The sequence below is a fragment of the Myodes glareolus genome, chromosome X (assembly GCF_982192425.1).
Source record: "Myodes glareolus chromosome X, mMyoGla1.1, whole genome shotgun sequence".
In the NCBI taxonomy this organism is placed as follows: Eukaryota; Metazoa; Chordata; class Mammalia; order Rodentia; family Cricetidae; genus Myodes; species Myodes glareolus.
This window is the reverse complement of record NC_142053.1, coordinates 2,060,454-2,086,801: the sequence shown is the minus strand read 5'-3', so window position 1 is coordinate 2,086,801 and position 26,348 is coordinate 2,060,454. Positions and strand designations below refer to the sequence as shown.

At 49.5% G+C, this 26,348-nt stretch overlaps 1 protein-coding gene across 4 annotated transcripts; it reads right to left on the bottom strand.

The window, feature by feature from the left end:
- Nucleotides 1–695: 695 nt before the first annotated feature.
- Hcfc1 (host cell factor C1) lies at nucleotides 696–26,100 on the bottom strand. 4 transcript variants are annotated; one of them, XM_087903049.1, is made up of 27 exons: nucleotides 25,580–26,100; nucleotides 24,712–25,494; nucleotides 18,401–18,549; nucleotides 17,919–18,079; nucleotides 16,659–16,867; nucleotides 15,827–15,911; nucleotides 15,202–15,308; nucleotides 14,034–14,213; nucleotides 13,595–13,954; nucleotides 13,143–13,303; nucleotides 11,381–11,578; nucleotides 10,787–11,011; nucleotides 10,523–10,627; nucleotides 10,096–10,315; nucleotides 9,850–9,992; nucleotides 9,578–9,716; nucleotides 9,123–9,343; nucleotides 7,092–8,592; nucleotides 6,788–6,951; nucleotides 5,798–6,374; nucleotides 5,152–5,472; nucleotides 4,893–5,011; nucleotides 4,667–4,804; nucleotides 4,052–4,237; nucleotides 3,109–3,409; nucleotides 2,605–2,668; nucleotides 696–2,443 (listed from the first exon to the last, which is right to left on the bottom strand). In XM_087903049.1, the coding sequence occupies exons 2-27, from the start codon at nucleotides 24,902–24,904 to the stop codon at nucleotides 2,404–2,406; spliced, it is 6,267 nt and encodes a 2,088-aa protein (XP_087759175.1). In that variant the 5' UTR covers nucleotides 24,905–25,494; nucleotides 25,580–26,100; the 3' UTR covers nucleotides 696–2,403. The 4 variants fall into 4 exon arrangements, with proteins under 4 accessions (XP_087759175.1, XP_048313683.2, XP_048313684.2 ...); XM_048457726.3 differs by having other exon boundaries at nucleotides 5,152–5,469; nucleotides 24,712–26,100; XM_048457727.3 differs by having other exon boundaries at nucleotides 5,798–6,242; nucleotides 24,712–26,098.
- Between the last annotated feature and the right edge of the window lie 248 nt (nucleotides 26,101–26,348).

Here is a 26,348-nt window from a genome sequence, read left to right as displayed (position 1 = left end):
ACACCTCTTCTTTCTCTAGCTCAAGCACCAGAGACCTGGAGATGCATGAAGGTGATATGCTTACTACTCTCAGCCTGCTGGCACCTAGACCTATCAACACTGAGCTCTGGCCAGGACCACCTTATCTCCAGGCTTTTTTAGCTTTCTGCCCAGATAACACTATTCAATCAAATCGTAACTGTACCACCCAACTGGCTGCTGGACAGCCAGGGTCAATAATTCTGCCTCGACCTCTTTGCACGCTTGGCCTGTGCACAAAGTTAGATTTGGTCCTACACTGAGTATACATCATTTGTCTGACACACCTGTTCTGCTACAGCTGCCATCCTGGAGTCTTCTGAGCTTATGTTGGAACTATAGGGGCTGTAGTTTACTCACATGTTTGTCAATGGCCAGCCAGGCCTTGATCGTGGTCTGTCCCTTAATGGGAGAATAGGTGATCTGGCTTCCAAAATGCAGAATCAGCAGCAAGCACTCAAGAGGCCCCTCAGCCTTGGGCCTATAAGGTAGTATGGCTCTAGAGGCCCCAGTGGCCTTGCTCTGGAGCCGTCTTAGAAGGGCAATTGAATTGAGACACTCACATATGATTCCTGGTAACAAAAGGTTCCCTGTTCAAGTGAACCTTGGGTAGGTCCCAGCTTCCTTTTTCCAAAGGTCGCAAGACACTCTTGACACAGGGGTAAGACACCAGATAGTTATTTCAAAAAAAGTCTTTTAATTGTTCAAAATAGCACAAAACAACATCGCACTATGGTAATATTGAGTCACGGGTTACTCTACAATAGATGAACGGGTAGTACTGTTCTCAGAAGAGGAATCAAAGGGTGCTTGGGAAAAGGCATAGGGAGAACAAATGGACCAGGCGAGTGGGCTCCAACTTGACTAAACATGACGTTTTCCACAGAGAAATATGATACAATACACTAGAGGCCCCAGGGGGTACGGGCCTGAGTGGCTGAACACATTGGCTGTCCATTTTTAAATCCTTCAGTAACTTGCTTGCAAGCATTACTCACTGCCTAAAACTTAGGTCCTGGAGAGAAAAATCCAGAGCTTGGGGACAATGCTATGATATTAATTACTGAGTTTGTGTTATGTACCTACCCCCAGCCTCTATGGGATATATGGCATACCTCACCCCCTTCTTGGGCTGCCTTCAAGGTGGCCAGGTCCCACCTGTCCCCTGCTCCTGCTGTGTTGTTCAAGGTCAGTCTCTGCAAATGATGCTGATGAAGGCGAACCCCACCTTCAAGCCCAAGCCTCTACATGTCAAGTGCCAAGCCACAGGGAATAAAGGTTAATGTCTCACATTGTTCCAAAAGCAGGCAGGGACTAGCAACAGGAAATTGTTGAGACAATGTCTACCAGGTCCTACCCAGGACACTGTTTCTCTCCTGCCCTAGCTGCTCTCTCAGCTTTTCCCTAGAAAGATCCCTGCCAATGATTAGCCAAGGGGGAGGGGGAGGAAGGTGGAAGAAAAAAAATACGATACACAATCTGTACAGAGCTAACAAAAAGGGATAAACCCCCACACGCTAAGGCTAAAATTACAATAAAAATGTTAACTTCATTAATTTCAACTTAAAAAGTACAACAAACGCAGCGGTTGGTGATGCAGCCCCCAGGCTCAAACAAGGTGGGCCAAAGCCAGGATCATTGGGGACCACTCTGTGCCCAATGGGAGGATTTCACAGCCACTGCTCAGACCACCCAAGGCTCCTTTTTCCTCATCTGTTTTGTAAAGAGGAAGGGAGAGGTGTTAAGTGGTAGCACAAAGGCCTCTGAGATGTGTTAAGCTTCTGGCAGGCTTGCTGGGTGAGACAGATCTGACTAAGCCTGAAGAAGGGCTGGGAGGTGGCTGAAAAATAAAAGGGTAGTAACAAAACAAACTAGAACCAGACAGATAACCCAGAATGGGGCACCTGCTGGGAAAATCCTCTGAGGGAACTTGGGGGACACCACTTCCCCCTCTAGCCCTTGGCTACCTCTCAGGCCAAGGGTGATTAACTACAAACAAGTGCAGGCCTAAGTGTGGGAGCTATCTCCTTTGTTTTCAGTTTTCATCTCTCTTCCCAAAGTCTCTGAACAGTCCAGTCATACTTAACTCATGGAGGTCACCAGGAAAAGGAAGGAGCACAACTTGCACTCATTTGCTTACTCGTCACTCTTTCCAATCTGTCTTCTGCTTTCCTCCCAACAGCAATGGTAAAATGTGCTTTCTTTATTGTAAAAACAGAGGGAAGGGGAAGACTGAATGGTAGCCAGTGGGTGGTGAGGGTGAAGTGCAAAGGCTGGGTAGGCTGGGTAGGCTGGGTGGGCTGGGTGGGCAGGGTGGGAGGGTGGGCCCTATAGGGCGTTCCTGAAGCAGAGGGGTCTGGAGGATTCAGATGCTGGCCAGCTTCCTCACTGACCATCAGCCTTAGACTTCTTTGGAGCAGATTTCCTTATGTAAAAAAAAGAGAGGAAAAACAGTTATAGAGAGTCTCAAGAACATTGTATAAACACTGATTCAAGACCCTGTGAATCTAGTCCCAAGCAGTTGAAGCCTATTTCCACTCTAAGTACCCCCCTACAGAAGATTCTAGAAAGAGACTGGCTACTTACATTTCTGGAGACGACATGGGTCGCTTGCTGGCCGGCTTGGTGCCCGAGCTGTCTTTACTGGTTTCTGAAAGGAATGGGATAGATGGTGAGCAGCCCACCAAAAGGCAGGGAATACTTGTCATGGTCCTGATTGCCCATGTCATCCTTCAGGTTCCTGATCTTTGTAGGACAGGAGCCAGAAATCCTTTTGGCTCAGCTCCTGTCCTCAACGCCCCTCCTGAGACAGATGCCTCCTAGAAGCTGGCCTCAGCCTAGGCTACCCATTTTAAGGGCCTTGGGACATACTATTTCCGGGCCTAACAGCTTTTGCTTTCTTCTAGCCCTCTTACCTTTCTCACTTTTAGACACCCTAGGGTATCTTCTGTGTACCCCCAGAGCACGAGAGGCTCCTCTATAGTACCTATACACTCTTATATCCCAATGTGAAGCCTCCTTTGTGTAGCTAGTTATCTCTGGTCTCCTGTGTTCTGCCTAAAAGTTGCCAAGAGGTTTATAAATACTTACCTTGCAACCACCTCACTTGTGTAGCCGGGCCATAGCCCTTTTCATTGCGGGCAGCAATGCGGAAGATGATGGCAGGCTTGGTGGTGTAGTCAATGTGAGCATTGGAGAGGCTGGAGGACTGCACGAGGCAGGAAGGGCTGGGCCCACAGTACACTCGCATGAAGGCTAGCTGGGCTGGGGTGGAGCTCTTGGGCTCACCACCAGCCTGTGAGCTCTGGATGGCCAGGTACACAGAGTACTCGATGATCTTGCCGGAGGTCACAGATGGTGGTTCCCAGGTGAGGTGAGCACCATCTGGGCTCTAGAACCCAGGACATAAAGTCAAGCCTTGTCTTCTTCAGCCACTGTGGCTTCAGTTCACCCTGCCTATGCCCAGAGCAAGAGGGCTAGAAATTTCTAGAACTGCTAGTAACCCCCATAAACAACCTTTCCCAACACAACAGATATTCCAGGGACCAGTGAGATGGCTCAGCAGTATGGTAAAGGCACCTGCTGCAAAGCCTGATGACTGAGTTCAATCTTCACGACCCACATGACCTCCTCTGACCTTCACATGAGCACCATGGCACACCTATGCCCCCCCACCAAATAAATAAAAATGTAATACAAAATTAACCAAAACAACCCAGATATTCCACATCGAGTTTTAAAGAGCCTCTTTAACACCCCTCAACCTATTCCCTAATTCATAACTTGTCACTTAGCTTCTTAGTACCTCAGTTTCTGCATTTGAGAATCAGAGCAAGACTCAGACCTCCTTGGGATTTTCAGGATTAGGCAAAAAAGATTTATCAGAAGAGCCTAGTACATAATCTCTGTGGCTACCTTGCCCTTATCTGGTACACTCCTGGTCCAGCCACCCCTGGCTCTGTTTATTTGTACCTCTTTAGGGCAGAGATAGCAGACCCATAAGGAACAGAAAGGCAGCCCTAGAAAGACTCACCTTGCTGATTTTAATGGCACAAGGAGCCCCTGGGAAACCAGGCAGACATGTCTTAAAGGCTGAGATCTCACTAAAGGGCCCCCGGCCACAAGCATTGATTCCGGCAACACGAAATTTATAGGCAGTGCCTGGCTGTAGCTCCTGCTTCTTCAGCTGGTTATAGTCTGGGACCGTGCCCGAGTCATCCTAGAGCAAGAGGTAGAAAACCAGGAAAGAAGAAAATGGCACAAGGCCTCAAGTCAAAAAGAACGCTATAGAAACTACGGGGCAGTTCAGGGCTGGAATACTTGTTTAGAATGGCAATCCTAGGGGATCATTGGACCAAGACTTCTGTTCAGGGATGGTTGCCCCTAGGTTGCAAGGCCTAGGGGTATGGTGAGGTTAACTTGGTGCTGTGACGAAAGAGTCAGTATTTTGCTTTCTTGCTCTCTGGGGAGAGTAAGGGCATCTGGCTGCCCTACCATTTCTTAATTGTTCAAGTGGTATGAAGGTGGAATTCTCCTGTGAGCACTCTTGCAAAGTTGTAAAGCTAAGTTTGTTTCTATGGATAGTTGCCCCACAGGCAAGGCAGGATCCACCTACCACCCAAGGGTGCCAACTACTGGGCATACTTACATCTGACTGAACAGTATCATCTGGTGGCAGGAAATAGTGTGTTACCATTACACTGGTACCCTTAATGACCCCCACATCAAACCATTGGTTCTCCTTTTTCACAGGGGCTTTGCTGGGTGGGGGTGGCAAGTCCGGTTTCTAGAGAACAGAAATGAGTGACATCAAGTACATGGGGCCCAAAGGCAGTGCTGCTCTTATCCCCTGGGGCCCATTGCACTGAACTCACCACACCCAGGGACTCGATGCCATTGGCCACTTCAGTTAGGGTAGCCGCAGCCTGCATCTTTGCTGGGCTGGCTACAACAACAGGCTGAGGAGCCACAAATGTGTTGGATGGAGCAAGGCCTGGGAAGAAACACAGTATCAGCAGGGAGAAGGTTCTGTGTTGAGCCAGAACCTCTTGGAATCCCCATGCCACCCTGGCCACCTCCCACCAGCTCAACTCTATCAACAATTTACCCCTGCCAAAAAGCAGCCCAGCTTACTGTCAGTGGCTGTTGAGGGTAGCAAGGCTACAGTGCTAGGGACAGCACTAGCTAGCTCATTGAGGCAGTTGCTCTCGATGGATGGGTCATTGAGACTGTCAGCTGGAGCCAGAGCCTCAGTAGGGAGGTGTTGCTGCTGCTGGGCTTGAGCCTCCTGGAGCTGCTGCTGCTGCTGCACCAGGGCTGCAAGCTCCTGCTGAGTTAGCACAATGGGTATGGTGGTGGCCTGACCCTCTTGCGCCTCAGCTGAAAGGTGGCCCAGCTCTGCTTGTGTCACTGCTGCTGCTGCTTCAGATGTATCCATGGGCTCCCCAGTGCCTGCTCCAGGACCAAAAAAACTACTATTTAAAAAGAATACCTGACAAGAAGTGTGCCTGGCCCAATGGACAGTGATAGTGTTCCTGAGATTTTGTTTTCCATAGCTTTCAACCTGCTCACATCCTACTACACCCTCACCACTGGGCCCTGGGTTTTCCTTTCTAGGACTACCTGTCTTACATAGACCTCCCTCGAAGTACACTATGTACTCTCATAAGAAGCAGGTCTTCTCATCTCTAGCTGTCCCCACATGGCACCTTAGCCCTCCCTGTTAGGTGGTCACTCATCCCAAGGGAACTATCTCTCAAAGCCCTCAGCTGATACTTACCCATGACAGCCTGCTGTGCAGCCTGTAGCACGGCCTGGATGGCCAAGGCTTGAGCTTCTTCAGTGGCTGCAGCTTGGGCAGCTGCTTCTGCAGCAGCAGTCACAGCCAGCTCCTCTGGGGTGAGCCCTGTTACCATAAGGGTGGTGGTGCCCGCCTGGGCCTCAGCCATGAGCTCTTGGGGAAGTGATAACTGGTCTACTTCAGACTGTGTGGGTGGGGGTGGCTGAACCACCACAGTGGCCACAACAGCAGAGCTGGCAGGCTCCTGGCCTGAAGATGGGTCCCCAGTGCTGCTCAGATCCACGGCGGCCTGGAGCTCAGGGGTCTGGGAGGCTGACAGGACCTCGGCGGACTCCCCCATCAGGGGGGTGGAGGCAGACTGCAGGAGTTGCCGTGGTGGCAGCTGCTGGCGAGGCCCTGGTGAGACCTGGAGTTCCTCTGGGGGCTGCAGGATGTCAACAGCAGAGAAGGGCATGTCAGAAGTTTCTGTGTTGGCTATGGTCACTGTTATCGTGGCTGGAATGGGGACTTCGGAAGTCAGAGCCCCTGGGGTAGTCTCAGTCAGTGATGAGATGTTCTAGAAAGGGAGAGAAGCCCCCATCAGAGGAAGAGGGGAGGAGACGGAGGCTAGTACTAGGCAGTGGGAATGAAAAACAAGATGGCCTTTGTTTTTTCCTATATCATCCCCAACAGGCTACATGCTAAATGTAGATGGGAAAGGTGAGCCAAGGAGCAGTATGAAGGGTATTGTTTCAACTTATGCTAAGAGAGGCTTCACTGTAAAGACAAATGATGGAAACAGCCCAAGATGAAAACCAGCAGCAGAGATAAAGTACCCAGGCAGCAAGACTGCCCTTTTATGGTCTGGAAGAACCAAGGAGCAACACCATGTCTGATATAAGGGCGACACCTGGTGTCCACTCTGGAATAGCACAAATAAAAGGCATAGTGGGCAAAAGGCCACAGAAGGGGATGCCATGGGAAGCTTACCGGCACAGAGGGACCTGGGACTGGTGTAGACTGTGTCACAGTGGTCACTGCTCGTGGCAGTGTGGAGGACACAGTTGTTGTGATGCCACTGGCGCTGGTGATGTTTGTGCTGTCACCTTGGGTGTTCACCACCTCTCCCTGATCACTGGCAGCTGGTGGAGGATCTGCGGGTTTCAATGGGGGGGGGGGAACCAGTTGACCTCTACTTGCTTTTACCACCACACGTTTCCTAAAACCTGCCCCCTCCACTACAGCTAATACAGCCAGAATATCAGTACCATACTATAGCAATACTTTCACTTACCTTGGTTTGAGCTCATGTTAGAGGTGACAGTGGTGGCTGTGTGTGTGGTGCCTGTCTCATGGGTCTCGCAAGGAGGGTTGGAGCATACCCTCTGTGTTGGGAAAGCCAGCAACGTGGCACCAGCCGGAGAGGTGACGGTGGGCACTGCTACCACCTCTAAGCCAGATTCCAGGGTTCCATGAGAGGAAGTGGCATCAGGAAGCAGGGCACCCACACTGACTGACATAGTGGTGCCAGTGGAAGTCGTCTGGTGTGTTTCACAGGGATGGCCACTGGCAGGCTGTTGTCCACCTTCAGGTTGGCCTGCACCTCCATTTGATGTGGCAGTGGTGGCTGTGTGTGTGGTTCCCGTCTCATGAGTCTCACAAGGTGGGTTGGAGCATACCCGCTGGGCACTGCCCGCATTGGAGGTAGTGGCAGTGTTGGTGGTGCCCGTCTCATGGGTTTCACACGGTGGGTTGGAGCAGACTTGGGTCACGGTAGCTGAAGGGCACAGCAATGCCTCTAGGGCTGTCATAGTCATGGTGCTGCTGGGAGAGCTTGCCTGGAGGCTCTCATATAAAGATGTGGGGGCCATCTGAGCTGCACCTAGCTCCCCAGTACCCATGATAGAGAGGGCTGTGGTTGGGGTATTGGTTGTATAAGTATGATATGTCTCTAGCTGGTGCCCTGTGGGCATGTCCTTGCTGCTGGGGCCACTCAGCCCAATTCTAACATTTGGAAGGGCTAGCTGCACAAAGGCAGGACTGTGGCTCCCAGCCTCCAGTGCCACACTTGACCTGAGCAGTGGGCCAGCTGGGCACGGAGCTCCGGTGGCCTGCACAGTCATGGTAGTGCTGGTCATGTTGGTCTGCTGTGTTTGGCACTGAGGCTTCACAGTACCCTGGGCTCTCTCCAATGCCCCAGGAGCCACAGTGATCCGCACTACAGTAGGGGTACTAGAGGCACGATGAGTGTCTCGCTGTTGCCCAGTACCCATGCTGGACATTGCTGTAGTGGCAGTGATGGTGGTGCCTGTCTCATGAGTCTCACAGGGAGGGTTTGAGCAGCCATGCTGCCCAGCCATGTTGGAGGTGGCTGTTGTGGCAGTGTTGGTGGTACCTGTCTCATGAGTCTCACAGGGGGGGTTTGAACAGACACGGACCACATTACCATTCTGTTGTCCCACAGCTGAGGTCACAAGAGAAGCAGCTGCCTCCTGTCTGTCACAAACAAATTGTACCTGGGTGGGCTGGGGATGTCCCCCAAGGTTAGCCACAACAGTGGTAGTGGCTGTGTTGGTGGTGCCTGTTTCATGGGTTTCACAGGGTGGGTTGGAGCACACCAGTGTTACAGTGCCAGGCTGTACATCACCCTGGCCCGAGTCAGCGATGGTGACTGTTGCCGTGGGTTGCTCTGTAGTAGGTGAGGCCAAAATGGACACAGGAAGGTCATGTACAGGCTGGGCCTCAACCCCACTGGGTGCTGTGATCAGAGTCACCTGGGTAGGCTGGGAGACAGGCTGGGGGACATAGTAGAACAGAGGTGTTAGTGCCTGAACAATGTGATTTCTCATTTGCCTCTCCTTCTACCCTATGCTTGTCAATGCTGGCTGGGACCACCAACTCTACTAACTAGCCCAGGCAAATCTAAGACTCACTTGCCCCATGATCTCAAAACTGAGAGACCAAGATGGAGGGGCTATGAAGCAGAGCTGGGGCAGGAGAGGGGGTTGACCAGTTTGCTGGTACAAAGTCCAATAGATCCCTTACCACTTCTTATCCAATTTGAGAGAAAAAAACATGTCAAAAGGACAAATAGTATATGTATATATGATACATTACAAAATCTTATTGTCTGCAAACTGGACCTAGCTCAAATAAAATATGTCATTGGGAAAGACTGAGACAGAGATCACACCATGTGTGGAAAAACTGTCACAGCTGAACAGAGCTGTAGAACAGCATTTGGAAAGGGGAGAAAAGCCAAAATGCCCCCTACTTTCATGTGGAAATGCTGTTATATGGTGGTACATCCTTGGAACTTACTTACCTGCATTGTGATTGTGGGTGTGGTAAGCCCACCAGCAGCTGTGAGTGTGGTCTGTGCAGCTGATACTGTGATGGCAGTAGGGTTGATGACCTGGCTTGAGAGAGTGGCAATGGTGCCCAAGGTGGTAATAGGTGTGGCCAGGGAGGCACTGGTGCTATGGGCCCCAGCTCCTGCAAGGCTCGTAGAGACAGTGCCTGTCACTGTGCCTAGGGTTGTGACACCTAACAGGAGGAAAAGGTAGAGGTAGAATGAGGCTTAACGCTACTACTTTCCATCTAGCAGCACGTCTCTGGAGAAGGATGGGGAATGGGAGCTCTGACATGTAGTCACCAAGGATAGAAGGCTCTGGAGAGAGCACCTGTCATCCTCCCCCAGCCAGACTAGAGGTTATATACATAGGAAGACTTGGGGGAGAGCGCAGTTACTGCCAAGGACCTGGCCTGTAGGCTACACACCTGTGGTGCCCTTCACAACCAATGTGGTGACAGCTGGCTTAACAGCGGAGACGGTGACAGGGGTGACCAGGCGAACGCCGCCCATGGGCACAGTGCGGAGGATGGTGCCTGGCTGTCCAGGGGCCCCCTTTAGCACCACCTGGAACACCAGAGCAAAGTGTCACCAATGTCACTTTCAGGTTGGCTGGACTATGCTGCCCCTCTCAGGCCTGTTACAAAGACACATGTGGTCTGCACTAGACTGAGGTGAAAAGGGGTCATGTGTGCCTCACCTGGGTCACTCCTTGCTGTCCATGGCCAGTAGCAATCTTGGGGACAGCAGTTATGATTTTCGCAGGTGCTCCTGTTCCAGAAGTCATTACCTTGGTGGTGATAATTGTGATAGGGGACTTAATGCCAGGACTGCTGGTAACACCTGCATTGGGGGAGAATCCAGAGAAAATAAGCTCTGTGGAAGCTTCCCATCTTCTTCCTGGTTTACACAAACCAGCAAGGGCCCGTGAAAGCTGTATATTTACCTGTGGCGCCTGCCTGGGTGATAATGGCTGACATGGGAATGGTCTTGATGATAGTAGTTGTGCCAGGTTTGGTGGTGCTGGGAGAGACACTACTGATACCCAGGATGGTAGGCTTGGTCCCTGCCCCACTAGCCTGCGTGGTGGTAATGATGGTTGTGGGCTTGCCATCTGCTGATGTCACCAGCTTCAGGATAGTCCCCGCTGGTAGAGGCCCTTTGGTCTGAAAGGGAAAAGTTGTGAATGAACAGGAGCTCCTGCCAGAAAGGTACTCTAACTCAGAATATTCTGAATACTGTGGGTGCTATGATATCAGCAGGTCTTTGAGCCACTTGTGCTCATGGAACCTTCTGTCCTTATCCCCCAGTGCTCATTCATCCCTGTAGGTCTAGTATTTAGGGATGACTTCTGGGGGATAGTGAGAGCTCACCTGGATGATCTGAGTCACAGGGCCTGTAGAAGCTTGACCTGTGACTGCTGAAGTCTGAACTGGTTTGGTCTGGACCACTGACATCACTTTTCCCAGATTGGAAATCTAAAAAGGAAAGAATAGAGCAGGCAGTGATCTGGAACCAAACAAGGGCATGGCCCGGTCTAGGACTATACTGGAGTTAGCTCAAGACAGCGAGTCACTAGTGGCATTCACCATAGCCTGGCAGCTGTCACATGCAGCCAGATGGTGCCTGTCACTCACCAGAGCACTGCCTCCTGGGACAGAGATGGGGCTCTTCACTAGGGTGATGGTCTTGGTGACTCCGCCTACCACTGTGGTCACCACCTGGGCTTGCTGGGCCACCGTCACAGTGCCTGATTTGTGTACCGTGATGATAGGGCGGGTAGATGTGTTGGCAGCAGAGGACACAGATGTCCCCACTTGGGCAGCTGCAGTCTTTAGCATACGAGTGGCTGGGTTGCTCACCTGGAGAAGCAGAGATGAGTGATGAGAATAGTGGTAAAACAAAACAAACAAAGAAAGAAAGAAAAAGGGGGAAAAAAAGAGAATAGTGGTAATATAATGGCTATAGCTCTGATGACCTGTCCACATAGCTTGGTTGGCTGAGCAACAAAAGAGTAGTCTGAACTCCCCACAGGTCTAACCTAAGGCTGCACACGATTAAAGTAACTGCATGTTCCATAGCCCATGCTAGTACCAATTATAAACCAATGGCCTGAAGGGTTGGTCCAAAGCCTGGAACAAATTGCCACTGTTTGTTTGATCATAGTGACCAGATGTCACCAAGCCCCAGGGTTACAGGCTCAGAACCAGGCCCAGAAGATAAATGCTCACCATGACAGGGGAGGAGGCCACCTTCACAGTGGCTGGAAGAGTGGTTGTGCCAGGTGTCACAGCCACTGTCTTGACAATGGTGGTGCCTGCTGGGACACTCAGCACTGTGGGTGCTGAGGAAGGAGGGATTTTCTGTGTGGCAGCGGCAGCAGCAGCCAATGCAGCCATGCCACTCATCTGTGGGTTGCTGCCAATCACCTGTGGTAGGCACAAAGCATGTGAGCTGCAAGGGTTCTATCTGCCACCTGCCTCCCAACTCCATGGCCCTTTCAGAACTTGAACAGGGGGCTCATTAGCATCTCTTAGTTTTTCCTAATGCTGATCCTCTCTCCTAGTGCAAGTAACAAGCAGGTAGGTGCTTGCTAAGTGCCTAATCTTCCTTCCTTCCATCCATCCATCCATCCATCCTTTCTTTCCTAGATAAAGGGTCTCATAGCTTACGCTGGTCTCAAACTCATGAAGATGACCTTCAATTTCTGACCTCTCAAATGTTGGGATTACTGATATGTAACACCACATATTTGGCTTATGCAGTGTTAGGAACTGAATCTAGATCTTCATGTATGCCAGGCAAGCACTCCACCAATTGAGCTATACCCTACAACTCCAGAGAAGATTTTTTTATTTTATTTATGCTTTATGAGATAGAGTTTCTCTGTAGCTTTGGAGCCTGTCCTGGTACTTGCTCTGTAGATCAGGCTGACCTTGAACTCAATCCGCCTGTCTCTGACTCCCAAGGACTAGTATTAAAGGGGTGCGCCACCACCACCCAGCTCAGAGATTTTTGAATCAAACAGCATAGTCAAGCTAGCCCTGGGGCATACACTTTTAGTCCTAGCGACACAGGAGGCTGAAGCAGAAAGCTCACAGCTTAGTGAGACCCTGAATCAAAAGTAAAAGCTGAAAATATAGCCAGTCTCTGAAATACTTCTGTACCAGGGTTCTGTTCCCAGTACTACAGAGATAAAGAAAGAAAAAGACCAAAGCCAGAACTGGAGATGCATCTCAGCATAAGAATGCATGCTTAGTACACAGTACACAGGCAGTAATGGGTTTCACATACAACACCCATCAATATCATCAATGCCCCTGCTGAGTGTGATGGTTCACACTTAAAAAACTCTCTCTCTCTCTCTCTCTCTCTGGTTTTTTGAGACAGAGTTTCGCTGTAGCTTTGGAGGCTCTCCTGGAAGAACTATTTCGGTACACCAGGCTGGCCTCAAACTCACAGTGATCCGCCTGCCTCTGCCTTCCGAGTGCTAGGATTAAAGGTGTGCGCCACCACCGCCTGGCCCACACTTAAAACTCTTAACATTCAGGAGGCTGAGGCATGACAACCACTCCAAAGTAGAAGATAGCTTGGGCTACAGAATTACTTTGTCAAAACCCAAAACAAAACAAACACAACCCTTGAGCTAGATACAGCTCATTCTTATAGGCCTGGCTCAAACCCAGCTAATCAGATTTTCTCCATGGCCTTTCCAAATCAGAAAGTTCACAACGAAAATGCTCCAAGGAATACATGGAACATTAGGCCCCCTTGATGCATTTCCAATGCAGCAGTACCTCACAAACAACAAAGGCATCTGATGTACAATGTGGGAGTTGGTGGGCTTCATGCATGCTAGGCAAATATTCTATCAACTAAGTTACACCCCCAGTTTCCAGAGGAGTTCTTTTTTTTTTTTTTTTTAAGATCACATGAGAACTCTGCTTATGCTCCTAGGTTACCACAAAACCCCACTCAGTAAGAAATCCTCACCGTCCCCTGGGCACTCTGTGTGGGCACAACCATTCGCACACTAGCAGGCAGGGAGGTCACAGTGACAGGGGCTTTTCCAGTCTGGCTGGCAGGTCTCATGGTAACCAGTGGAGTTCCTGTTGTAGCCTGAGGACCAGTCACTTTGAGAACAGTAGGGACACCTGATAAGAAAAGAATGTTGATCATCAGGAGGTCCTCTTCTACACATTATCCTGCCACTCTGCTAAGTTTAAGGTAGACCTGAGCTACTCCTTGACCTGCCTATTCTTTATGTGTGGCTCTTCTATGTCCTCAACACAGTCCCTGCCAGCAAGAGAGCACTCTTATCCCCTAATCCTCAACAAGCCTCAAGCTAAAATCCACCAATGAACAAAGCAGCAGCCACTACTCAAGCAATGAATGTCTCCAGTGACTATGCCCTAATCCAAATGCCTTTAGCATTTGTGGCTTACCTTGAGTCCTGGCTGCAGTGGGCACAGAAATGGAGCTGCCTGGTACTGTTGGCAAGACCTGGATGGTGGTAGTGCTTGGGGGTGCAGTGGCAGCCTGGGGCACAAGTGTGATGCCTACTTGGGTCAGTGGCTGTACAGCAGGTGCAGCTGCAGCTGGTGCAGGGCTCTTGGGAGGGTTGGCAGGCACAGATGGGACTGGATTGGGAGTGGGGGAGGTGGCCGTAGCAGCCGTGGCAGGAATGTCGTATTTCTGGAGCTGCAGAAGGTAACTGTCGGCTGTTGCTACTGCACCCCAGCTAACCTCCAGTGAGTTGGTGTTGGCTCGTACTAGTTGTACTCGGGCTGGGGGTGGTGGCTTTTCTGTAATACAACAACACAACTATTAAGACAGGGATTGGAGAGGCTTCTGCAGTGGGAATAGCAGTGACCCAGCACTTACCTGTCTCCAAATACCACAGGTCCTTGCAGCAGACCTGGTTGTTCCAGGCCTTGCGGTAGCCATCACGGCCACTCCAAATGTACAAGCGAGTATTGATGGCAACAGCACAGTGACCAGCTCGAGCTCGAGGAATGTTGTCTTCCAGTGTATCCATCAGGATAGTTTCCCAGGCCATGGTATCTAGGTGTACAAGTGCTGGAGGTCACACAAGACAAAAACAACAAAACAAAAGCACCTGCTCTGCTAACTAGTTGTTCTCTATTCTTTCATTGTTGGTGATAGAAAAGTTATTGGAGTATCAAATTAAAAGCAAGCAAAAACAAGGCAAAACCACCATAAAAATTATGGTGGAAAATTAACTTGGGAGGCAGAGGCAGGTGGTCTGGGTTCAAGACCAGCCTGGTCTATAGAGTGAATTTCAGAACAGCCAGGGCTACATAGAGAAACCCTATCTTCAGGGGGAAGAAAAAAAAAAGAAAGAAAGAAAAAAGAAAAGAAAACTAAGCCATAAATTGGGCAAATATTTGGAAGATACGACCAAAGGTCTAACTCCTTGCATATAAAATACAATCCTAAGAGATATGGAGAGAGAAATACAATATATGAAAAAACCAAATAAAAATCTTATGAAAATGTATGTATCTTCAGTCAAAATAAGAGCAACTCAAATTTTTCTTTTTGTTTGTTTGTGAGACGGGGGCTTCACTATGGAAGACCTGACTGGTCTTGAACTTAAGAGATCCACTTGCCTCTGCCTCTTGAGTGCTAGGATTAAAACCACACGCCATAGTAAAGAATGTGTTACTCATTGTGCAGGGGGTATGAAACAATCTCCAAGATATAGAAAGGGAAAAGGGCCATGTGGCCCTGCGTATGGCAGGTTAAGGTCCTAGAATTATTGCCTGTATAGAAAAATCCCTGGAAAGGGGTACAAGAAGCATCTACTCTTCACTGTACATGCTTTTGCACTTGTGGATGTCAAGCACATATAAAGAACCTATTCAAACTAAAAGGAGTGCTGCCTGAGGAGTTTTCTACTCATTGGATACTTCTGGTGAATTCTAGAAAGATCCATGAGCCCAGGTTTGCTCCTGTACACCATAAAATCTCCCAGGGCCACCCCCACCTCACCCCACCCCTGGCCACTCTAAGCCTGAGGAAGCCATACCCAGGTTGAGACAAGCCAGCGTGTTGGTACACTTCCACTCCTTCTCGTGTGTGGCCACTTTGACATCGTCCATGACAAGAGGCACCCAGCCACCAAATACATACATTCTAGGAGGGTGAAGGAAAAGTAAGAGAGGACTGAAGAGGAAGTACCAAGCTAGGGGGTACCTCTTCTAACCAGAAAGTTCTGAATATGGTTAGTTCTATAGAAGGCCCCAAGAGTCCCTGAAGAGTTATGAAGCTGTTTAATAAGGCACTTTCTACCCGATGGTTCAACTAATACTACAAAGAACTGTCATTTGTATGGCAGGAGAGCATTGTTTGGCTCATCTAAGGTATACCTGAATCTCCATGAACTCCAGATCTTGGCTTTCACAAAGAATGAATGCTGCTTGTGTGAGGAGCTACAGCAGTCTTATTGGACAAGGAAGGATCTCAGGTTGAGTTACATGCAGTCCTTTCCATTCTAAATTTGCCTTCTTTATGTTATATTAAGGTGGGTATGGGACAGCTGAAATGGCAGCCCTGACTAAAAGAAGTCTCCTTGGATTGAGGAACAGTTGACAAAACTGACTTGAGAACCCTTCAGAAATCAGGGGCAGCTCAGGTCAGGGAGGAACACTCACTTGTTTCCTATGGTGGTTGCAGAGTGAAGGCTTCGAGGAAGGGGTGCCACCCCACTAAGGCTGGGTTTATTCCATGTCAGTGTCTCTGCAGAGAAGGAGAGAAAGAGACTACCTATGTTGGATCAAATACCAGTTAATTCCAGGACTTGGGTCAAAGGGGCACTAAACCAACATAAGAACTGCATTCCTGTCTCCCTAAATCCCTCAGGGGTCCTCCAATTTATTGCCTAACAGCTAGGTTTCATTCAGCATTTCTAAAGCTGGTTGTATGATCTAGGCAAGGTTTCTTCCCAAAGGTACTGAGCACCTGCTATAAGGCAGTACTGCTCTCAGGGATGACATAGGGGTGTCAAGTTCATCCCTGCTTCTCCTTTACACATCTATTCCCTGTGGAACACATTAACCCCCACGTCACCTTAGTACTAAACAATCTACACTTTAGGAAACATTGCTACTCAAGCTTTGCTTATGTTCAAATGTTCTGATCCACAGGGCAATATAACCAAGATCTACCCCCACCCAACCCAGTACCCACTTTACAGCCAAAGTAAAAGATAAAATTGGTCTATGGGTAACCAATTTTACTGTGCTACTCATATCAGAATACACCAATCCACACACACAGATTGTTCACCCAAACTAAAAAGATTGTACTCTCTCCCTATTCTCCAAAGAAGCCCAACTGAGGCTTACTGTTTCCTATCCACTGACAAGGTTAAGGGGGAAGGAGGACACTAGCTCCCCATGAGCCTCACCTCATTAGTCACTCAAAGTCAGCTACCCAGAAAACTGGCTTTGTTCTGAAGCTACTGAAACAGTAACAGCTTCTTACCAATGTCCAGAGTCCAAAGGTCCCCTAGCCTGCAGCCACTCATCCCTCCATAGATCACCAGCTTTGATTTCTTGTTATCTTTTTCAGTGTAGACCACGGCAGTATGTGACTCCCGAGGTGGAGGCAGGACTCCATAAGTGATGGGGATGTCCCAAGCTACCACTCCAGAGCCTGGTCGTAGTTCGAGTATATATAAGTCATTCAGGTACCTGAGGAAGATCATTTATAGCAAGTCTTGAGCACATCTTGAGCACAGGCACCATAGGCTTTACCAGGTATCTCAGTGAGCAGTAGATTTGTTAGAACATAAAAGAGGAAAGGCCAGGAACAGGCATGGTGGTGAATGCCTTTAATCCCAGCGCTTGGGAAGCAGAGGCAGGTGAATCTCTGCTGAGTTTGAGGCCAGATTGGTCTACAAAGTGAGTACCAGGACACCCAAAGCTGTTACACAGAGAAATTATTTTGAAAAACAAAACCAAACAAAACAAAAAAAGAAAAAGAAAAAAAAAGAGTAAGGACCATGGAACCCTTGTCCTTAAAGAGAGGACCGACTAGCTGGGCGGTGGTGGTGCACGCCTTTAATCCCAGCATTTGAGAGGCAGAGGCAGTCAGATCTTTTTGAGTTTGAGGCCAGCCTGGTCTACAAGAGCTAGTTCCAGGACAGGCTCCAAAGCTACAGAGAAACCCTGTCTCGAAAAACAAAACCAAAAAATCAAAGAGAGAGAGAGAGAGAGAGAGAGAGAGAGAGAAGGGAGGAAGGGAGGGAGGACTGACTGCTAGGAGTTTACTAGGCGAGTACAGCTGGAGCAAGGAATGGGTATATGTGTGAAGCTATGATGGCAGCCTCAGTTCAGATTCAGTGGCAGGATGCATACAATGCCAGATTATTACACCTGAGCCTCTCTAGAGCAAGGGTATGCCAAGCTTGGAACTACCTCCAGATAGTAAGGCCTTCTGCCACAGACCTTAAAAAATATCCATCAGGAAATGTGTAAGCAGCAGAAGCTGCAAAGGAAGCAACCAGATCTAATTTCGGTCTGAGGTATAGGAACCAGGTCAAGATAAAGCAGGCTTCTACTTCTTGCCCAGCTTTCTCCTACAAGACCACCCAGGGGTTCAGATTTCAAAGCTGGGAACTTCTTGGAAGGGCAGTGAATGTATTCTCCCATTGACAACTCAGCAAAGGAACGAAACATGGCTCTATACCAGGGGTAAGTAGACACCCTAGTGATGTTCTCAGAAAAAGGACAAAAATCTTACCTCGGAATGTTGTTCTTGGGGTCCTCACTATCATTGGCTAGACCCCCAAATAGGTAGCATTTGTTGCCCACAAGGGAGAAGCTGTGTCCAAGCCGAGGACATGGAGGAGGCCCATTTTTGGGTGTCTTTGCTTTCAGTCTCTTCCATTCCCAGCGACTAGCCTGCAAAATCAAGACTTAACAGAATGAGCCCCGAGATGAAAAGGCCACTGGTAGGGGGCCTAGAGCAATTTGTGGCATAAGAATATGGTCAAGAATGAGAAAGCATATTGATGAAACATGCAAGTCCTAAGGAATTGGTCCCTCTTCTCTCCTCTGACACTGTTCAATCAAGGTGAGAACAGTCTTGGTAGACTCTTAACTGATCCCTTCCACCGCTTCTCCTGTTGTAACTCTCACACCACTATAAGGAACACTATGGAGAGTCCTGTGAGGGCTGAGGCAGTGCAGGAACCCAGGTCCAAAGGGGCTCTATGTTATTACCTGGAGTTCATAGAGGTCGTTGCTGTATTTTCCATACTCTACCATTCCACCAAACACCAGTAGGCGAGTACCATCACACACAAAGCCATAGGCTGCACATCCTGGAGGGATATCCCCTCTCACAGCTGGGATGAACCACTGGTTGGTCGCTGAAGAAAAAAGGAAACAGAAGTCAAAATATCCAAAAGCTTCTAGAACCTGAGCCCCCATGCCCCCTTCTTATTCCTTAAATCTTGTACTTTCCATCTCCTTGACTTCAAATGTAGCCAAGAGAGGAGAGGCTAATCCAGTATATTGTCCCTTAAAGAGCACTATCACCCCAAATCTTTAGTCACTCTAGTCAAGCTATCCGCAGAGCCCTAGCTTTTCAAAATACTGCACAACTGCATACTCCTCATCAAGGTCATCTCAGAAGGCAGTTAAGACACCAAGCAAAATAATTCACCAGCCTCTGGGAATCTAGAAGTCTCTGACTTCCTTCCTCTGATGTTCACATCATCATCACAAACTTCTATACCCCAAATGCCTTCTAGGGCTTATGTTCCTCCTCTTCAGAGCCCATGATTCTCTCCCTGTACCAGTTAAGACAGAGCTTTCGGGGGGCTGGAGAGATGGCTCAATGGTTAAGAGTGCTGGCTGTTCTTCCAGAGGTCCTGAGTTCAATTCCCAACAACCACCTATAATGAGATCCAATGCCCTCTTCTGTCATGCACGCATACATGCAAATAGAGCACTTATATACATAAAATACAAACTCTGTTTTTGACTTCTCTACTAGCTTGTCTCCTAGGTGATAGTCCATAGGCTTTATGGCAGTAGCCCCCTCCATCACGCCCACCTAAATCCAGAATATTCTCAAGACTGAGGTGGCAACTGCAGCAGAGCTTTTGTGACAGAAACTTTCAGGAGTCCCTCACACTTCTAGCTCGGGGTGAGGTGGGGAAGTTGCCAAGAAAGGACAAATCACAACTCAGGCACCTCCTGATTCCCCTAGGATGATACAAGATGGTGGCCAAACCTTCGCTGGGACAAAGCCCTTCCCTAGCCTGCCTGGCAGTTTGCTCTTTCACCTAGGCTCCCGTGTCCTTCACATCTGTAGTGGCAAGGATTCTAGAATTGTTACAGGCAAGCATGTTCTTTTGCCATGTCATATATTTAAAGGATAAGCCACTTTCTCTCCAAAGTCTCCCAGACGGAGGCCCAGAGGCAGACCTGCCACATGTACAAGTCAGTCAGGTAAGATCTGAGAGGGCTGTAGGAAGGATTTCAAGTCGGGTAGGGAGGTTGAAGCTACAGTGGGGAAGAGTCTCAAAGTCAAGACCAGACCCTCTCCTGGGAGCTAATGGGAGGTCAGGTTATGTTTTGGAGGAGGTGACACAGGAGACATTTGTGGACCAGAGTAGGATTTTCATCTGCTTCTCAGCCATATTGTCCACACAGGGAGGTGGGTATACTTCTGGAAGTTAAGAACTAGATGTTTGATTTGGAGACCAATGTACTGAGAAAAAGAGGAGAAATGCTTATTTTGTGCCCCCCATTCAGATGCATCTGGGAAAAGCCTCCCTCGCTCCCCCCATTTATAAATTCTCATGTTCACAACTCCAAGGCTCTATAAGCAACAACTGCACCTTGTCTTAGGGAGAAGGATTTCCTTAGGTGTACACAGCACAGTTATTGGACTCCTCAAAGGTTTAGCTGAGTCACTGAAATAGGCTGCCTAGTCCCCATCCTCTCAGGCATTTTCCTGCTGGAGCAATGAACCGCTTGTGCACATGCATTCATGTGCCCACACATCCAAGTGCTGGCTCTTGACCTCTTTTCTCATTCCCAGTGCAAACATGAACCAAGAAATGTAGGAGTTTTCAGTACTGAGGCAAATCAACCTTATTCAAGTTGGGAGAGACGGTCTTAATCTGTGGAAGGAGTTTTTCATACAAGTTACAAAGGTAAAGCCAACAGGAACCTCTGAAGAAGCCCCAAACCAGCTCTCAGTCAATAAAGAGTCCAGAGCATGCCTGTAATCCCAGTACTTCAAAGATGGAAACAGGAGGATCGGTTCAGGGTTAGCCTGGGCTATAAAAGACCTTGTCTCAAAACAAAAACACAAACAAAAGACTCCAGAGCCCAGGAAAGGAAACTCAATTGAAGTCAGTGTAAAACCCAACAGGGACATGAACTTGATTCAGCGTCTGTCTCATGTATGGGTAGTCCCTCACTTAGCTAAGAACCCTTGTATTAAAGGCATATAGGTAGTGAGTCATGAGGCAAGGATTGGGTGAAAGCTAAATGGCAAATGGGATTGGCCTACAGCTTTCCCATCATGCCGATTCACCGACCCAGCTGGTCAGGGAGATGTTAGCTAAGATGTCCCTGGCCTCCGAGATCACCAGTTTCTCCTACGAGATTTAAGAGGTACTAATCTGTTTCTAGAATATTTCTCTGGCAAGGCGGAAGCCATTCCTAACCCCCATCAGTAGTTTGTCAGGGAGTAAAGTTCCTGGTATGAAGATTAACACCACCTCTCATCCCTTCTATGAATCCCAGTTTTAGTGTGCAAGTATGTGAATTCTTCTCTCCTTCTTACAAATATAACAGCTGCCCTCCTTTTACCCTCAAACACCCAGTGGGGTATCATGTAACTTAATCCCTGGGTCCCTTATTCTTGATATGCCCTGGCATGCCCCTGGCCCTCAAGTCTAACCCTCACCAAAGAGGGGAATTTGAGGAAAGGAGGCCACCTGTTTGCATACTCCTAAGATACTTTTTACCTTCCCTTTCTTCAGCCCTACTCCATTTATAACTTCTGCCTCCCTATCACCACCTAGACTGATATACCTATACAGCAGAGAACACATTGGTGTTCAAGAAATTATCTTCCTTTCAGTGTACCTGGTTACACCAAAACAATCACTTCTATGGCAGGCCCCATGCTAGAAGGCACAGAGGAGCCCCAGCCTCCTTTTCCCATCCAGTAGGTAGGCTGTGCATCCCTCTAGTGATGGGAAGAAACCCAGGAAGAGCTTGGGACCATGCCTAACCCTTGGGAGCAGAGGAAGAGTGATGAAGGACATAACTAAAGGTTTCTCTGGGTAAAAAACATTTAAGCCAGAGCTCTGAAAAGTAAACAGGCTATTTCCTAATCAAAACTAACAGGCCAATCAGGAAGTGAGCCGGCTTAAAAGTAAGGAGGGCCTGAAATAGATGGGGGAACAGAAATGATTCCCATCTGACTTAGTGAAATTTAGGTACAGGGACAGAGGAAAAAGGATGCTTCTAAAATGGTGGTTTCAAGTGACGACATACGCCTTCAATTCCAGTACTCAGGAGGCAGAGGCAGCTGGATCGCTGTGAGTACAAAGACAGTCTGGTCTATAGATCAAGTTCCAGTACAACCAGAGTAGTTAGTTACACAGAGAAACCCTGTCCTGAAAAACAAAACACACATACATACACACAAAGAAACAAGTAGTACAGTAGTTCCCATAAAGGTTCACTTCTACCACTAGCTAGTGCACTGCCCCTGGTCTTGTCATTTCCCCTCTTGGGTTCCAATTTCTTTATGTGTACTAAGTCCCTTTAGATCCCTCCCCCACCAAACTTCAAGAGTCTATGGTAGGACTGTAGATGTGGCTCAGTGGCACAGCACTTGCTTAAGGCTCTGTTCCACACCCAGCCCTGGGGGGGAAAGTTGATGACATCCCCAATATCCACTGAGGCAAAAAAACAAACAAAAACCCAGACTGGGAGAGGGAATAACCACACACACCCAGCTTCAACACAACACAGTCCACCCCAGACTCTGGATCCTTGATCTTAAGGCCTCTTGAGTAATCGGAATTGCACCATGGAATTAAAATTCCTCCATGGACAATTGCAACCATAAGATCTACCAAAAGACAGTATAGGGTCTCTTAGCCCGTGGTGATTGCCACTAAAGGGCCAAAACCATGTATGCATGCACTCTCTAGCACACACAAATCTGGTTATTCCACTGGGTAATCCCTGGGTGAATTATACTCCATCCCCTACAAATTGAAGAGTTGACCAAGACAGCACAAATTAAAGAGCTGACCAAGACAGTCAAGCGCACATACACCATGGATCATTTTTCTCTTCTCAAAGTGGAATGTTTCTAGAACAGCCCACTCTATAAAGGGGTAAAGACCAATTCCACAAAAGCAAAGGGATGAACAGATTATGAACTCAGGCCTCTTTGGAAACAAAACCGCGGTAAGCAGAAGAGGCAGCTGTTGGGAAGGATGAGTGGCCAGGGCAGACTGCTAGAACTTGAAGCTTGTCAAACACAAGACACACCCAAGCTCATCAAAACAAGGGGTACACCTTTTAAGCAGGGTTGGCTAGTTGCTTTCTCAAGTCACCCAAAAATGATCAGGACAATTTGAAAACTGTTACTCTTGGAGGATTCCAGGCTTTTTCTGTGAGCCAACTTTTAGAAGGCTGGTTACCTCCTAACACACAACCTCTTTGTGAAATAGTAATAAATTAATAGCAAAGTAGTCAATTGGTTTCAATAAACTAATGAGTATGTAAAGATCTCAGAAAACCAAGACAGAGGCCTGCAATGGACTTTGGAGCTGACTGTAATTAGGCCCCTGCCCTACTTTCTAAAATTGTATTTCCCTGCCAGAAAGTCTGCTCCAGGCTTTAGTAGAAGGAAGGCGTTCCAGGAAGGAAGAAGGTGCTGCTGTTCCCATGGAGGGCATCTCTATAAACATCTCTACCACTCCACAAGTTGCACCCCTGCCCTTGGCCTTACCTTTCTGGGCTAATTCTTGCCACAGTTGTCTGGGCTGGCACAAGCATCACCACCCCTACCCACCCTTTCTGCGGGGCCCCTAGAAAAGCCCTGCTTCCCAGAGGCAACAGGTGCGGAGAGACAAGGAGGGTCATGAACAACCCACCCATCAACTCTGAAGGGGAAATAATTCAGTGGTGTAAAGGCAGGCCTGCATACCCAGTCTAGTGGGGGAGATGCTGGCTGGGGAGCTGCCAGAAGGTTCTGGCTTCAACCCTCATTCCATGAACTACCCCAGACCATAATCTCCTGTCTGCCTTCCTACCTCACTAGACCAAGGAGGCGTGTGTGTGAATAGGATGGCCTCGCTGCACACTTGGTCCTGCCTTCATAGCAAGAGAAGGTGCCAGGGACAACAGGGGCCCAGAAAGGATGAAGGCATCTGTAAGAGGCTAAGGAGCTGACAAGGGAGGAAGCACTGTAGGCTACACCTACTACAATAGAGGGAAGTTTCCAGTCTACCACAGGCAAGGGGACCGACATTGGCTACTCTAGTATTCCAGGCTCTCACCTAGACACAACCGCACGTATTTCCAGTCTTACCAAGCCCCAAGACTCTCCCCTTAGGGCAAGGCAAAGGTCCCGGAGGCCTTTGGGCAGTCAATCGGCAACTCAGGACAATCCCCAGTACTAGATGTGCAGAAAGTGATATCACACAGGGGAAGGATGCGAGAAGGTTTCTACCCTAGAGGCAGAGCAAGGGAACCAAGCAAGGAACAACATGTGGCTCCCATAAGGGAGGGGGCAGAGAGCAGCCTACAGATCAGCCATACCTGTAGACAGAGAGGCTCCTCCCAAATTAGCTAGGGTTTGGGGAGGAAATAGTTAACCCCTTCAATCTCACAGCTCTCCGGTCTGCTATGGCGGGGAGGGTGAGGGAGAATCTCAGCTATTAAGGCATCACATTAAGAAAAGAAACAATTTGAAAGAAAAAAAAAAACAACCCCCAACTTGTACAAGTAAACACCCCCAACTGTGTGTGGGGGCAGCATAGCCATCGTGCCATCGGCACTTGCCACGAGGGTCGCATTAGGCTGTTAAAAGTCTGCTCCTTAAGAGTGCTCCCCTCTTTTTCTGGGTGTACAGAACGGAGTTGTGATATAGAAATCCTCTTTTCTCACGAACGAGCATGGACGCTGGAGATGAGGACGAGCGCAGGAGGGGGGAGGATTCCGCCTGCGCCAAAAGAACACATCCGCTGCCGCGCCAGCCCCAGCCTGCCGGGTAACGGTGTACGTCTGAAGTCACCATCGGCGGCGACATCCCCTCCCCCTCACCAGTCAGACTAGAGGGTTTCTCTAAGTACCAAACGCAACCTTTAAACACAGGAGAGTCCGGGGGTGTTGAACGGGGGTTGAATAAGCAGGGAGAAGCGGAGATGGCAAGCAGAGCAAAGAGAGGAGGGAAGCACAGCAGGGCAGTGTGAGAGCGAGATGGAAGGACGGGAGAAGACTGTGAAGAGTGAGCTTTGGGAACCCAGCGGGCTTACACTCACCAGTGTTGTACACGTGCAGTTCGTCCACTATCCCTTCATTGCCGCCGCCAAACACCACTATGAGCTCCTTGATAGCCACGGCACGGTGGCCGTGGCGGGGTCGGGGCACTGGACCCGACCAACCCACCACTCGCTTCCAGCGGGGCTGCAGAAGCACCGCCGGCAAGTTGGCAGGGGACACAGCCGAAGCCATAGTTCCGGTTAAGGATGCAGTGGGAAGAAGTCACTGAGCGGGAGGGAGACCCTTAATTCTTCACACACCCCCTTTCCTCTAAGGCAGTTCTCACGGAAAAGCGGCTCCTTACACGGCGGTAGACGACTCCATGGAGGCCGCCATCTTAACTATCCTCCTTCCCTTTGGCTCTCCCTCCCCCCTCACTCGGCTCGTCTCCTTTAAAGCTTCTCGAAACTGTAGAGCATCTACTCCCGAAAAGCGGGAGGCCACTGAGCGCCGCCGCTCTAACTATTTGCCCGGGCGCTCCCACTTAGAAGCTCGGGCAGGAGGCTCTGGGAGCCGCCATCTTGAGACGCCTCTCTCTCCTCCCTTCCTCAGTCGTAGCCCTCCCCCGCCGGAAATGGCGGAGCCCCGGCCCGGTTCCCACACCCCCCAGTCCCCAGCACTGGCTGGCTTCCGGGGCGGGTGGAAAAGAGCCACAAATGCCGCGGTTGTCTCAACTCCGCCAGTAGTCAGGCCACAATTGTGGAAGCCGCCATCTTGAGACCGTCTTGCTTCCCTGCCCAGCACTTAGTAGAGCTGCCAATCTCAGAACAACCCCAACGTTCCTAAAAAAAGAGCGTCAGAAGCTGGAAGAAGCGGCTCGAAGTCTCGGGGACCCCGCGTCGCCGTATGACTCCTGAGGTTTCGCACCTCTCCCTTGAGTCCGCCTCTGCTGTTCAGGCTATGCCTGCCGCCCTGGGAGCCGCCATCTTGAGACTAGCTTCCCCTTCCCCCTATTCTCTTCTTCCTAGACAGTTCTTCCACAGCAAACCAAACACAAGGTAGCGTCCAATTCTCGCTTCCCTTCTTATGACTCCTTCTCACAGGAGCCGCTCGAAAGAGCAGGAGTTAGGCCCCGAAGTGACAACTGTACGGCAGAAGCAGCGGTAACGGCAGGGTGCTCATGCCTCCTCCCTGGGAGCCGCCATCTTGTGTGAAGAAGTAACAACTGAACATGGCGGCGGTCGGGCGAGGGGGCGGAGTCAGAAGACGTCACCGCTCCCTTGCGCTCACACGTCCCCGCCTCTGGGCTTAGGCCTCTTAAAGGACCCAAGGCTCATAAAGAATTCAAGCTTCTTAAAATTGCAGTGTGCCGGTTGCGGGCGAACAGGCGCTGCTGCGCAGTAGGCTAGAGCACGAGCTGAGCTCGGGTAAGGTGCAGTAGCGCCCCGCCCTGCGTGTCCCCCACCTCAGCGCTCCTCCACGCCTCCTCCCTGGGAGCCGCCATCTTGCCACTTCCCCACACTGGGCCCTCTGCAGGCGTCAATGACGACTTTCAGCACAAAACAAAGATGGCCACAGTATCTGGGAATGCCCGGATGAAAATGTAGCTCCCCCTAGGCTGGCTTGACTCCCCCCCCCCCCCCCCCCCCCGGGAAACAGTCTCCCGGGTCGCTGAAGGGACACAAACCCCGAGAAA